The 15,813-nt window shown below is 39.2% G+C and overlaps 1 protein-coding gene across 2 annotated transcripts in view; it reads right to left on the bottom strand.

Moving 5' to 3' along the window:
* The window catches only part of LOC149028527 (long chain acyl-CoA synthetase 6, peroxisomal-like), a 75,303-nt gene that overhangs the window by 46,093 nt on the left and 13,397 nt on the right, over positions 1-15,813 (bottom strand). For both annotated transcript variants that reach the window (XM_089137380.1, XM_089137388.1), the window contains exons 13-16: positions 5,934-6,022; positions 5,745-5,833; positions 964-1,093; positions 718-836 (exon numbers count right to left, since the gene is read on the bottom strand). In XM_089137380.1, coding sequence (XP_088993506.1) covers positions 718-836; positions 964-1,093; positions 5,745-5,833; positions 5,934-6,022 — 427 coding nt within the window. The remainder of the gene's footprint in view (positions 1-717; positions 837-963; positions 1,094-5,744; positions 5,834-5,933; positions 6,023-15,813) is intronic.

Genomic DNA, 15,813 nt, shown 5'->3' with positions numbered 1-15,813 from the left:
CAAAAATGTCTGGACTAGGCTGAAGGAGGGCTGGTGCCATAAAAGAAACCCACCAGATAGAGCTTCCATTTTTATTCAGCTGGGGCTAAGACAGCTTTGGGACACAGGGCATAGGTGGAGGTTCCCTTGGAGGCTGGGATGATAAAAGTGCAGTGAAAGGTTGGATAGAATGGTTTGTAAGGAATGAAGAAAGCATACAAAGGTTGTGGGCCAGCTGAGGTGCTAAGAGGAGGGGGAGGCGGAGGGGAGTGGGGAGGCAAGACAAGGTGGAGGAGGGAGAGGGGTCATCGCCGAGAAGTCATTTTCCTTACTGAGAGGTGAAATATTAACCATCATATATCATCCTTGGCTTCCTAGGGTATTATTACACTTCCACTCCAACAAAGTCTAAATTACAACTTTTAATAGGGATTCCATTTTACCACTGGTGCTGAGAAACTATGGGAACAAAACTCAATTTTGTTTGTACCCCAAGATTTCCAAAGGTCAGCTAGATCCACATCTTATCCTTTCTCCCCAAACATATGGTCAATGTCCCAAGCAATGCCAACAAATGTGCTTATGGAAAATCATGTAATTGCAGAAATGAATCAAGTTCATGCATCTATCAAGCTAACATCAAGTAAAATTATGGTCAGCCCATTTCTCAAAGTGCTGGTTGCATTGTTTCACTAGGTTATCAGCTTTTGTTCTTACAACTCAATAACAAATACTTACCACAAGCTGGAGAAGGTGGGCCAACGTGACCAGATAGGATGTCACCCTCCTCCATCAAAGTCATAGCACAAGAACTCTCAGTCATTCCATATCCTTCAGTTATTCGACAGCCAAAGCATCTGTTTAAACCACTCAGCCACTCATTGTAAATTAGTAACAAATGAGAAACTAGATCTGAGAATAAAACAGAAGAAATAAGAATATAAAAAGAAAAAAGACATCTTATGAAGGGAAAATAGAACTTACACCCTCAAAAAGTCCATGACATCAGGAGACAATGGTGAAGCACCAGAAACCATAAGCCGTACTCGTCCCCCCAATTTCGCCTTTATTTTATTGAATACCAATCTGTCCCATATGGGTGATGGATTCCGTCCTGAAACAATGACAAGGGAATAAAATGAATAGATACCAATACAAATCAACAGACATCACAAAGATCAGACATCCATCTATTTATCTACCCACCCTGGTGATGATGCAATGCACCGAAAAGTACTCCACGGTCCATACACATTGACAAATCAGATTTGGAAAAAAGCATATAAACAATCAAGAAAAAAGAGCTATGAAATTGCATGTTTCAACTTTCAAGAAGATGCAGGTCCAAATACACACATCCGCAGGAAGCCCAAATAGAGCTAATGGTGCTGCCCAGCATTATAACAGCATCTTAGTTTCTATTTTAAGTAAAGTTTAGGGGCAATACAGTCCTTTCACGGTTTGTAATTTCATTTAAGTCTTTAAGTAGTTTAGTAGGTTCTTTTGACCTCGAAGAGATGTGAACCCGATTCCAGGGTCAAGATTTCTAAGACAATTCCCTTAAAATTAAGGGTTCGCCCAGAATCTTCCAGCAATCTAAAGAAAAATATGTGAACTAGGGGTTTATCAAGACCTAAGATTGGTTCTTATGAGATGATAGAAAAAACTAAATAGTTAACATATCCCCATGGGAAAGGGTTTTGAGATGTCCAGAGTCAATATGGGATGTAACTAAACAATAGGGGATGGAAAATCTTATTCCTAGGATTGGTAGAAAAGAAGTTAATTAATTTTGGATCAATATGGGTAGGATCTTGGAAAGGGAAAAACAGGAATTTTTCTCTTGCTTTTAAATCTTCAACTTCTTTCTCTTCTTTCTTTTCTTTTCTTCTTTTCTTTACTTTCTTTTTTCTTTTCTTTTTTTCTTTTCTTTCTTTCCTTTTCTTCTTTTTTCTTCCTTTTTCTTTTTTTTTTTTGTTTTTCTGTTTTTCTTTTGCCGCAAGGAAGAGGAGACAAAAAGAGAGGGGCTGAGGGGTTTAGAGAGGGAATGGGGGTACCGTAGGGTAGGAGAGGGGGTAGAGGTGGCCGTAGGCATTCGGGGAGGGTGCTGGGGTATTGTGGGGGCCTGGGTAGGCTGCTGCCAAAGTGCAACAGCAGGGGAAGGGGTGGGGATACCTGCACAGAACACGGGAAGGTGAGGGATGGCATGCGGGAGCTATGGAAGGTCACAGAGGAGCTGGGGAATGCTGCAAGTGAGAGAGGAAGAGGTGGGGGAGGCTTGCCATGGTAAGGGGAGAAGGGGGAAGGGCCAGGATTGCTGTACTTACTTGGAAATCTTCAAGAGCTTGCTGGAATTTCTCAAGAAGAGTGCTAGACAGAGTAGGTTGCCGATCTTGAAGAAGAATTTCACTATAATCCGCCGTAGCTCCCTCAAATAGGAACTACGGTCTCAAACTCAATGTTATTATTTACATAATCAGGCTTAAGAAATACAAAGAAAGAATAGGCTATTAATTGCCTACTAAAAGACTTTAACTCTAAGTGGGGGGATCCCTTTATATTAGGATCCCACCACATTAATCACTACCATTGAAATAACTAATAAAAGATCTAATGGACTCTAATTGACACATGCTGAAATAAAATCCTAATTAACTAGAACTCCCATTGAGACATGCTAAATTCTATTCAATCAAACCTCTAATTGATATATGCAAGAACTAAAGACTCAAGGACTCTTATCTAACTAAAACTAGACTTCCCAATTCACTGAAACTCTTCAGAAAATAAAAGAGAAAATTATGAAAATAAAAATCCAGCAACTAAATTAGGGCTTAAGTGACCAAAATGCCCCTCCTAGAGAGTTCAGCCAGCCCTAGATGGGCCCACTTTAAGGTTTGGCCAAGGGGAGGGGTCAACCCACTTCACATCACCAAGATTAGGAATCTTTTCCTATTTAGGAATTTCAAGTCCTTTTTGTAATCAAATAGGCCTTGGACCTTATTTATACCCCTTTTGAGAGAAGACTAAAGGACCAATGATTTTATGCGATTTCAGCTTTGGCTCGTGTTTGTTCCCTTTGAGGAGTATTGCTCAGCAGTGTGAAGTCCAGAATTGTTGGTTTGTTGTGCTTAAAATCCAAGCAGTTGGAAAAGAAAGATGACTCGGCCAAAAAGAACAAGGATAAGTAGCTCAGAACCAACAGAAGAAAGAAGAAGAGAGAGAGAGAGAGAACAAGAAGAGATAAGATGTAAATCACTATTAAGCTTTTCTCCCTCATTCACCTATTTGATTCAAATAAATATTCTTGGGAATTATAAGGGAACTCCCTAGGGATGGAGTTTAGGCTCCCAAGTATGTGGATCAGGGGCCTTGTAGATGCTTGGCTAGAATGGGGATGGAGTTTTAGAAAGCTGCCTATTGGTACTATTGAAATAGGATTGACCTGTAATTCAGAACCCATAAGTACAACCTTTCACTCAAAACTAGAATCAACAATTGAAGCATCTGAGGCCACATCGATCGGGGATACATGACAGAAGGAATTGTTCTATTTCGAAACTTCACCTCCAACAAGTGTAAGTTTATTTTAAAGCCATAGCAGGGAACCAAGCTTGATTTCATCTTGGGTCTTAGTGTTTCTCCAATCTTGGACATACCAAACTGAACAAATATTGTGCAACAGCACTGACAAAGGAGGACTCAATTCTGAAAACTTTATTAATAATCTGAGAAAGGTAAGCCTTCCATTGAATTGAATAAGTTATTTGTAACAAAAATCCAGGGAGTACGAATGGAACTCCTAACACACACACACACACCCCAAAAAAAAAGGAGTTTTAAGTCAACTAGAACACCTTAGTTCTAATGAAGTCGGACTAGGACACTTGAAACTGAAAATAAAATAAAAAGACAAGGACTACTATGCCCAACTTAAATTAGGTAGACTTAACACAATTAAACCAATTAATTAACAATTTTCGTACTTGGCTTACACACCTAATTTTTAGGCCCATAAAATATGCCCATATGACCACATAAACCTATGGAACAAAGGCCCAATGCTTATATCTATCAACCCTAGGTTGATTTCAAAGGAAACTAGTCCAATTCAGAGCTGGGTTCACATCAATTTGACTTGTAACTAGTAACCCCTAATACGTAACTTCTACCACCTCTATCACAAGCAACCAAGAATCCTAAGTGTTTCAAGTCCTAGGTAGTTCAAGGCTTCCTGATGTTACTTCAAGTCCATATCATTAGGTAATGGATCCCGCCTGCAATTCCCACACACCACTTCGTCCAACATAGAACATTTGTTTCAGCTGAAGTTTGTTTATCAACAGTTCATTCCCATCCCTTTCTTTCCCATTTTTCCTTTTTCCTAAAATCACCTAGTGATCCTAACTTATATCTTAAAAATCGTCCATCAGAATTGTATAAGACTTTACACACACAACCCCCATACCCTAACACTCAATCCGAACCGCTGACTATTTCTGCCAGCCAATTTTGAGTTATAGAAGGTTCTTGAATTTTTGGAATCCCACAATTCATAAAAACAAGAACCTAGATCTAGCCAATCTACCCACTAGCACATCACTACACTTGAACATCCCCCTCATCACCTACCTTCCCTCCAAGTTTGACCCAATTCTGACACCTAGAGATTAGAAACCCTAGGATCCCTATATCAAGGAATCCACCCCATATCAAGAATGTTCCATAAACCATTTCTAGTATGAATTTTAATCCCGTTTCATCCCTTGTTGACCCTTCCCTAGATCATTAGATCATTCCATCAAACATATTAACAAAAAATGTCCTTGTTCCATCTGAAATCAACACACCCCATTAGGGTCTCTCCAAAGAAGCATCTAATACCCAACTGAAATTTCAAGAAACCTTTTCCCCACCCATGTGTTGATTCTGATCCAGAACTTGGTTTCTTTGGCCGTAAAATTGAAGCCACACCACAAGAAAGAGAAGTCATGTAAGCAGTATTAACAGGAAATATTTGTATTCCCTATAAAACCTACATAAAAAAGTGACAAATTAGACCTCATAAGAATGAGCTGGAAAAACAATTATTCATCCACAATGTTGTCTGACATACTCACAAAACAAAGTCTAAAATCTGAAGGCCTAGTTGGTCATTGTGCATACTCCATATGAAAGGCAAATCACGGTATGATCAAAGCAAGTAAAAGGAAGAAAAGAAGAATTAGCTAACTGAAGGAAAATGTCACCCAGATATTTAAAGTGTAAACTTAAACTAAAGAAATATTATTTTCTTTTTCTTTCTATTCTTTTAACTGAAGGAAAATGTCTCCAGATATTCACGGTGTAAAACTTAAACTGCAGAAAAGATTATTTTCTTTTACTTTTTTTTTTTTTTTCCTTTCTTTTAACTGGAGGAAAATGTCTCCAAGATAATTACAGTGTAAAAGTTAAACCACAGAGAAGATCATTTTCTTTTTCTTTCTTCTTTAATTAACATAGTGAACAAGACTCCCGCAGTGGAGAGGATCATAATGTACATAAAATCAACCCTCTTTTTGTAGGAGGCTGTTTTTAGTCTCAAAACCACGACAGCTTGACCATGAAGAAGCAACCATACTGTTGCACCAGGACCTACCTATCAACTATACATGAAAAATTCGCAAATGAAAAGACTATGTTCTATTAAAAATCAATAACTCTCCCAAAGCAACCAAAAAAGCAATGAATTCATCTAGAAGAGATCTAGCTGTCAATTCATTTACCACTTGCTATTGCTTGCTTCTTGGAATTGTAAGCAGCATTAAATAGCCTTTCTCTTAGAGACCCCGCAGTCTTCACAGCATTAATGATGCTGCACAAGTTATCTCCTTAACTAAGTGAAAACTGAATGGGATATATCCACAGAATATTAACAAAACATGAGAACTTCATTAGAGCAGTTAAGAGTTAACCCAGAATAAACTCTGTTGTACAGTCGAGGAACACTACAAAAAACTGTCGGTCTCAGCACCGCTATATCATCAATCAGTTTCAAATTATCCTACAAACGAAAACCAAAATTCAGCACGCAAGATATGTATCAACAACAAAAAAAATGGGAGGAAAGTAGGGTGGGGGAAGAAAAAGAATGTTAACAATTACAAATCATTGGGATTTCCAAATGCAAATATATCATATAAAGCAGGTATGGATCAATGAAAAAGCTAAGCTAGATTCCAGAGAAATAATGTCATTTATCCCCTTGACTGAACTAGCAATTCAAATATTCAATTAAGCATAATTGATGGGAAAGCAAGAAAACTCCAGCAAGCAAGTAAAGAAATTCCACTTCTCACAAACAGTACAACTCAAACTTTTTTTACAGAACTACCTCACCAAGGTTTATACCTGTTGTAATATGGGTTCAAGAGTACCATTGCTTATAAGAATTTGGGCATCTACTACCCCTAAAAAGAATTTGGGTTCAAGAGTACCATTGCTGACGGTGGCAACAGGGGAAGTCATCGGTGATGTTGGGGATGACAAAACCGAACTGAGTTGGAACTCTATAGCAGCTCATTAACCGGGATTAACTCCCCTTAAATGTTAAAACTACAAGGACAGGTCCACGCCAACAACGTCGTAATATTGGTTGATTGTGGCACTACCCACAATTTTTTGTCACCCAAAAATTGGTGGAACCATTCGGTCTGGAGGTACACAGAAACGAATTCCAAGTGATTCTAGGGGATGGCAAGAGCAGCAAGGATGCCAGAGTGTGCTGGAATGTTTCGATCACCATTGGTGTAATAACTTTTGTACAGGACCATCTTCCATTTAGCTTGGGCAACGTCGACATTATTATGAGTGTTGAGTGGTTATCGACATTAGGAGAGATAAGGAGAAACGAGCACCTTCAAACCATGAGTTTCGAGTTGTGCAAGCAGACTGCTTGTGGGGCCTTATTGAGAATGGAGACGACTATGAAGGGGGTGTGGAAGAATGTGCAAGCAGGAGGCGAGCAATATTGGCTGCAACTTCAACTCACAAACTTGGGGGTTATGGAGGGACAGGAGGATCCAACCATGTTGGGATTGTTAGGTGACCGAGCCCACAGGGTTGCCACCTAGAAAGACCCATAACCACACAATAAGGCTTGTGTAGGGAAGTACACCACCAAATATTAGACCATACTGCTACCCACACTCCTAAAAGGATACCTAGCCTGATCTTGTTGGTGCGAAATAAGGTGGGGGTTTTGCATGGATTACCGAGCCTTAAATAAACTCACTATTCCCAACAAGTTCCTTATTCCAGCAAATGACAAGTTGTTGGGTGAGCTAGAAGGAGACACAATATTCACCAGGCTTGATTTGAAGTCAGGCTACTATCAAATTCGAATGGCAAAGGGTGATGAGGAGAAGATAGCTTTTTGCACTCATAATGGGCACTATGAGTTTTTGGTAATGCCATTTGAACTTACTAAGGACCGGCCACATTCCAGTCACTTTATCAATGAGGTATTCCATGACAACTACAGAAAATTCATTTTGTTATTTTTTTGATGATGTTCAGGTGTATAGCAGGTCCATGGAGAACCACGTGGTTCATTTACGATCCACCTTTCTCTGTTGATGCAACATAGCTTGATAATGAACTGGAACAAGTGCTCGTTTGGGGTGGCGACATTGGAATACTTAGGGCACATCTTTTGTAAAGAGGGAGTGGCTACAATCCCAAGAAAAATTAAACGTATGGTTAAGTGGCCCCAACCCCGAAATATAACAGCTTTACAAGGATTTTTACTATAAAAGATCCATCAAGGACCTTAAGAAGATTGTTTTGCCTCTCACTAACCTATTAAAAAAGGATGCATTCCGGTGGGGTGAGGCAGCAACAAAGGTATTTGAAGCATTAGCAATAGCCATGACCATAGTACTGGTATTAGTTATGCCCAAATTCACAAAGGAAATTGTGATGGAGATTGATGCTTCAGGGTTAGATCCTTACACTGGAAGACCACCTGATTGCTTATTGGCTCAGGTGTTATCTCCCCAAACACAGGCTAAGTTGGTGTATGAAAAAGAATTCATGGCAATCATGTCAGGCGTCCAAAATTGGCATCACTGTTGGATGGGAAGCACTTTAAGGTGCGGACCAATCAGAAAAGACTGAAGTATTTACAGGATTAATGAAGCTGTTGGGTTTAGTTTTGAGATTGACTATCGACCAAACAGTGAGAACAAGGCCAAGGACACACTCTTTAGACAGCTGGATAATGAAATGCAACTCCTTTGTTATAAGCAGCAATATGGCCAGGAAGTAAGGGACTAGAGGAGGAAGTATAGGTAATCATGATGTAACCTAGATTTTAGGGTTTTAAGGTGTCCAATTATTTCACTAAAATTAGGGTTACTCCAAGCATCAAGGCTTGTGGAAATCTAGGGTTTTACCACTCTAGATGGGATGGATCCGATGGTGAGATTTGGGAAGGTTAGGGTTTTTAGGGAAATATATGGGAAAGCTCAATTAAGAAAACCTTACATGGATTGGGAATAAATTGGATAGATGATATTAAGGTTTTAACGAATAAATTTGGGTTGGTTTGAGATACCCAGACTTACCCTAGGATGGACAGGGAAGCCTATCAATAAGCCTAGGGAAGTTTAAGGTTGGATAAGGAAAAGATGTGGGCTGTTATAGGGTTTTGGGTTCTTGGTTAGGTTCTTGGGTTTCTTAGATGAATCTTTGGATCTTCAGTCTCTTTCGTGATCTTTCTTTTCCTCTCTTTCTCTTTCTTTCCTTCTCTCTTTCTTTTCTTTCTTTCTCTCTTTTCTTCTATCTTTGTTTTCTTTTTCTTTTCTTTTTTCTTTTCTTTCTTTTTCGAATTTTCTATTCTCTTTTCTAGTGCAGCCGCAAGGGAGAAAAGAAGGTGGAAGGGAAAGAAGAGGCAGTGGAGGGATGTTGCAAGGTTTGGAAGGGATGGGAGATGGTTCTTGAGGATGCCGCCAAGGATTGGAATCTCAGTTTCGAGGCCGGTTTCGACCATTCTAGGAACTGAGATATGGTGGTCTCTACCGAAATTTCGGTCGAAACTTGGAGCTTTCCCCTACTAGTTTCAACAACAAGTCTCGGGGTTTTTTATGGGTATTTTTTCATCTAATTTCTTGCCTATTACCTATTTAAAGCATAATGAACATAATGGAACTGGTATTTTGCTTTAAAAAATAAATAATAAATAAAATAAAATAAAATAAAAAACACTAATAGAAAGCTACCATTTAAGTATACTAACACATGAGAGGTTTCAAGAAATACAAACTTTGTGAAATTGAACACACAATCATAGATCATAGTCCTTGACAAAATATATATATATATATATATATATATAATCTCATAGCCATACAAGACCACTTAGCTATCAATAAAGCAAAAATCAAAGAATGGGAAGTTTGGAATGAGCCTTGGAAAAATCTTCCAAAATCCCCGAAGGAGGAGCAAATGGTGTGATGGAAGGTGAAGGAGTGACTAAAATTGGCTTAAAGATGTGTTGACGGCACAAAAAATCAGCAAAAAGGGGTTGGGGGGTTGAAACAGCCTTGGTGGAAGCCGGGAAACCAATCGAAAGTCAAAACATGTGAAATCCCATAGGCTTTAACTCACCATAGGTTTTGTCTCGTTTTCTACAAAACCAAGATTTCAACCAAAATTTGCAAAAATTTCGATTAAAATTTGTACCACGGATGTCGCAGGGTAGGGGAGGGGTTGGGTGTTCTATGATGGAAGGGGGAAGTGTGGGGAGGCTGTCGTGGGCTAGGGAAAAGGGGAGCAGCTGCCAAGATCGTATGTGTGCTCCGGCTGACCCACACCAACGGAAAGTGAGTTATCAAGTGGGGGATGAGGTCTCCCTTAAACACCAGCCTTATCGCTCCAAGAAACTCAGCCATTGTTTTTACTGGCCTTGCCTAGTCATTGAGCAAGTAGGCCCGGTTGCTCATCGACTCCTTTTGACCTCTGATTCGGAGGTGCATCCTGAGTTCCATGTTTCTCAGCTGAAGAAAGTGATCAGCCAGGATATCACTCCACAACCACTTCCCTCGTGTGTTTGGCAAGAGCCGAACAATTGCAGTTTACTTTGGAGGAGTTACTGGCCATCCGCTTTTCACCACAGGGAGTGCTGGAAGTGTTGATCAAGTGGAAATGGATGCTTTCATGTAAAACATGTGGGAGGACTATGAGAAGACAAACTACCAGTTTCCCAATTTTCATCTTGAGGACAAGGTGAAACTGTTGGAGGAGAGTGTTGATAGGCCCCTTGCATCGTGAGTGTATACTAGCAAAAATAGGAAGAGCAGCAAGGATCTTATGTGCAGCAATAGAGGAAGGAAATCATCTCAGATTTCTCTCTTGGAATGGAAATAACTCTGATTTCAAAAGGGGGAAAGGTGAATCTGATTTAAGAAACTAGGTACTATTAATATTGGAGTAGGGTAGCAAGTTAGGCAGACTGGAATATTGTAAGGGAAATTGCAAGGTAGACCTTGCAGGAGGAGAACTGCTGCTCTCAGGTATTCAGTGCTTTGTGTGCTCTATTCTTGAGTCAGCAACTAATAAAGCTAGTATCAATGCTCTCTTAAGTAAATTCCATTTTGTGCTTGCTGAATTTACCGGGATTAATTGTGGACTGTGAATAGGGGAGATGATAGCCAATGTTAAGCAAGATTTGGGTGCTTAACAGAGTCCTTTACCCCCCCCCCCACCACACACACATACAAAAAGAAAATGGTTAGAGTCCTAGGTATTATTATTTCAGGAGTATTTTAATTTCTTTATATATGAAAAAAACCCCAATCATCAAAGGGAGATGGTAATATGAGTTAACGTTTGTACAAGCCTGCATGACAGGAGTGTGCTGTAAGCACCGTTTTTCCCCTGATCCCCTCCCCTTTTAATTACACGATTCCTACTGATGTGAACAAAGGTCCCCTATGGCCAACACCCTAATGTGGGCCCCAAGACCCCACCAAGGTTGCGCACCTAGGGCTGGCCAAACCCTAAAAAGGGACAAGTTGGTATTTTTTTTAAGCCCTAATTAGCTGCTGATTTTATTTTCAGAATTTTGGTTTTAAATTTCAAGAGCCCAATCATGTCTTAAAGTCTTAGTTTGAGTTAGTAGTTGAGTTCTAGTGTCATAGGGAATATTTCTTTTAAGTATGATTTTTTATGGATAATTAAGTCTTCTATTTCAAGATGAGTTCTTTATTTTATGTGGTCATTTAATTGCAAAGGGTATCCTAACTTATGAAGAAAACCCTAGTTGAGCTAGTTAAGTCCTAGATGAGTCTACGTCAAGTCTCCCAGTCAGAGTTAAATTTTTCTTCTTTCTTGATGTAAGGCTATAAATAAGCCATTCATTTCCATGTAAAGCAATCTGCATTGAATAAAGATTGAAGAAAACTTGTGGGAAAAAGGCTGTGGTTCTCTTGGGAGGGCTATGGCGATTATTAATTCAATTTGCAACACACAATCTACAGAAACTCTCTAGCCTTCTTCATCTCCAGCAGCATAACAGGTTAGTACCAGCACCCCAGCCCCTTCCACCACCTCCAGCCCCCATTGCAGCCCCTCCCCGCCCCTTCTCTCTCTTACACACCTGGGGAACCCCGCCACCACCCCTGCATCTCAGCCTCTAATCCCCACACCTCCACCCCTGCCAGCACCCCTTCCCCTATCCCCTGCAACATACCTGAACCCCTCCCCCATCTCCCTTCTTTCTTGCTGCACCCCCCTCTCTCAGCTCCCTCTCTCTCTTTTGTGACTTGCAGCAGAACAGAAACAAAAAGAAAGAAAAGAAAGAATTAAAAGACTGCCCAAGATCTTCATTCCTTTCCAAGTCCCATTCTCTAAACCCTAAAATTATTTTTATCAATTGTTTCACCCAAGAGATTTATCCCAAACCCTCCCATACCCAACCGCAAACTTCCTTCCCTTCGCAGTTAATTTTAGGTAAAGACAGACCACCCCACAACAACAACAACAACAATAAAAACAACAATAAGCCTTGTCCCAACTAAATGGGGTCGGCTACATGGATTCTTGCCTTCCACTCAATTATGTTCGAGGCCATGCTAGATACAAGGCCTAAGCTATACATATCCTTTCTCACGAGTCACCACTTCTCTTAAGGTTATCTTAGGTCTACCCCTAGCTCTTTTAGTTCCTTCAATCTGAATTATCTCACTTCTCCGTACAGGGGCATTTATAGGTCTCCATTGAACGTGGTCATGCCACCTCAAACGACTTTCTCAAAGCTTATCACTTATGGGAGCAACTTCCAAACCAATTCTAATATGATCATTTCTTATCTTATCCATCCTAGTTTTGCCACTCATCCATCTTAGCATCCTCATTTCTGCTACCTGAGTTTATCAATATGATTCTTTTTAACAACCCAACACTCTGCACCGTACATCATAGCTGGTTGAACAACGGTTCTATAAAATTTTCCTTTAAGCTTTAATGGAATACGCCGATCACACAAGACCCCCAACGCACCTTTCCACTTCATCCACCTATTTTAATTCTTTGGGAAACCGCATCCTCTAAATCACCTCTTTTACTTATGATTGAACCTAGGTACCTAAAACAATCACTCTGGGAAATCTCCTTATCGTCAAGTATCACCACTTCATCGTCTGCCCGATCATGACTAAAGTTACAAACTAGATATTTTGTCTTCGATATACTTAGTTTAAAGCCTTTAGACTCCAAAGCTACTCTCCATGATTCTAATTTGGAATTAATCCTCACTTAAGTCTCATCAATCAACACAATATCATCAGCAAAAAGCATACATCAGGGGACCTCATCTTGAATGTCTTTGGTTAATTCATCCATTACAAGTGCAAATAGATATGGGTTTAAAGTCGATCCTTGATGTAGCCCAACTGTTATCAAGAATTCATTACTTTGTCCCCCCACTGTTCTTACACTTGTCATCGAACCATCATACATATCCTTAAGTATATCTACATATTTACTTGCAACACTTCTTTCTCTAAAACTTGCCAAATAAACGCTCTAGGGACTCTATCATAAGCTTTTTCTAGGTCAATAAATACCATATGAAGGAGATTTTGTAAGAAACCTAACCCTTCCCAGGACCCTTCCGTAAATTCTTTAGAAATCCACAAACATCTCAAAACCACCCCGTAGGAATTTGATAAATCCCTAATTTTCCCTTTTCTCCAAATTATTCCAACCCATTCACTTTGTGATTTTAGAACTTTCCCACATTAATTTCAGTTTTTCAGATCATCCTTTTCATACCATAACCATACCTTTAGGTTTCCAAGTTATCATCAAATCATCTATTAGTCTTTGATCTTATCTGCCGGTTTGCTTCAGAGATTCTGAGCGAGCCTTTTAGGGGATTCACCCAAGAAACCCTAACCCAAAAATCAGGTTCACATCACCTCCCCATTCCTCTTCCTGTTCTTCTAATTCACATTCTCTGAAAACCCAACATAGCAGGCCATTCTAAAGTTTGCATTAAACCCATTGAGGATTAAGATTGTTAGGGGTCATGTCAAATTAATGTGCAGAAGAATATATGATTAAAGTTACAACTAAATTAGGAGGTTAAACTTAGAGTTATAGAGGATCCCTAGTAGGAATAGACTGAAGGGAAAACGGGCAATTTCAAGCAATCAGCTAGGTAATGGATGGGTCTGAAACTTAAATGAAGTCTATCCTAGGGTTAGAAGAAGTTAGCTCAAAACTTTCAGCAGTTTCCAATGGTTAAATTTTGGCTAGGCAGAATTCTCACAAAAAGTACTTGTGTATGATCTTGTAGAAGGTGTTACAATCTAGGTACCTGTGATTAGCCTAAGAGCAGAAACAAGGAAGAAAGAGAGATGAGAAGAAGAAAGGAGAATATAGAATCATAAGCAGGAAGATGAGCCTGCGATTAGAGATTGTGTTTCCTCTAACCAGAGGCCCTTTTTTTGTATTAATTTAAAACTTTGACAATGCCCTTTCTGCCCTGTATTAATGACAGCAGAATAAAACAATAAAAAGAAGGAAAAGTTACTATTTAAAATTTCACATCTGATTCCCCCAAAAAAGTGAACTATTACCTCTCATTCTCCCCTGATATTTCAAAATGACCAAATCACTCTTACTTTTATTCTTTTAATCAATTGCACGGATTTCTTCTCTTTTGTTATTATTTTATTTTATCTCTCCTCCTCCTTTTTCTCCCTCTTTTATAAGTATCCATTATAGTGGTATACTTTTTTTTTTCTTTGTTTCATGAGAATCCATTAAATTGATTAGACGTGTTTCTTTTATTTTTACTTTCACCTTCCTATATGGGAATCTATAAATGAAATTTTCATTAAATTGATTTATGTATACTTTTTATTTTAACTCTCATCCTCCTTAATAGGAGTTTATTAAACATAATTTGATGTAATTTTTATCATTTTCCCCCCTTTTCTCCCTCACATATAGGATTCTATCAAAAGAAAATCCTATAAAAGAAGAACAAAGGGGGGGGGAGAAAGATAATAACTCACTGTAGTCAATTAAAAGAGTCAAAACAAAGGGTAATTTGGCCATTTTAAAATATTAGAAGAGAAGGACAAGTAATACAGTAATAGTCACCTTTTTAGGGGAATCATAGGTAAAACTTTTGAGAGGGGAGTAAAGAAAATAGAGACTAAGTATACAAGACCAAAAAAAAAAAGAGAGCAATCTTCCCAAAGAAGAATTACCAGTGAATAAAACAAAAGAAATTCAAGGACAATAAAGCCCTTGGCTGTTGCCGCTAAGACTAGAAGTCCTCTTTGCTAGAATTCAACACTCTCCCTCAAGCTAGAGCATACGCCTATGCACAAGCTGGTACAATTAATACGAAATCTTGGAGCAAATAACCCTTTGGCAAACATATCTGCTAACTGATCTGAATACAACACAAAGGGAGTGACAATCAACTTCTTCGTCATAGCATCTCTAACAAAGACAATCCACCTTTACATGCTCAGTGCGCTGATGGAACAAAGGATTGCCATAATGATCTAAGCCACATTAGTCCAACAGTAGTATGGGCCATATCTCCATACTTAGCTTCAGCACCAGACCTAGCAACAGTAGTCTGCTTTTTGCTCCGCTAGGTGACTAAGTTCCCTCCAACAAAGGTGCAACCGTGCAATTTCCAGTAGGAGATCGTCGATTGCTGGCAGAACCTACCCAAACAGCATCAGAATAGGCCAACAAATCCATACGACTATTGGGACGATACATTAGCCCTTTATTTGAAGCACCCTTGAGATATCAAAGTATATGAACTACATCATCCCAATGAGCATCTCTAGGAGACTACATGAATTGACTTAGAACCCCAAACGGCAAAGGTGATGTTAGGTCTAGTAACAGTAAGGTAGATCAATTTCCCAATCCAACTCTTGTGGCAACAAACATCATCCAGTAAGTAATACCCCATCATCAATCCAAATTTTTTATGAGGATCTAATAGAACATCCACTGGTTTGAAGCAAACACTCCTGTGCCGGTTAGAGGATTTAGGACATATTTCCTTTGAGATAGACTAATTCCTTTCTTGCTGCAACTTACCTCTACCTGAGAAAATAGTTAAGATCTCCTAGGTCCTTGCCTCCTTTGTTTGAAAATGTGATTGTAATCTAGTTTTCATCTCTTCGATGCCAACCCTGTCACTTCCAAAAATGATAATCTCATCCACATGCACAACTATGACAACAACTTTGTTTTTGTAATGACAGACAAAAATAGAGTAGTTAGAGTAACAATGGGGTTAAACCGAAAAGT

Source organism: Hakea prostrata, chromosome 1 (genome assembly GCF_041222555.1).
Source record: "Hakea prostrata isolate BN-2017 chromosome 1, UWA_Hpros_2, whole genome shotgun sequence".
NCBI classification, from domain to species: Eukaryota; Viridiplantae; Streptophyta; class Magnoliopsida; order Proteales; family Proteaceae; genus Hakea; species Hakea prostrata.
Note: the sequence above shows the minus strand (reverse complement) of the source record. Positions and strands in the feature narration are given on the sequence as shown.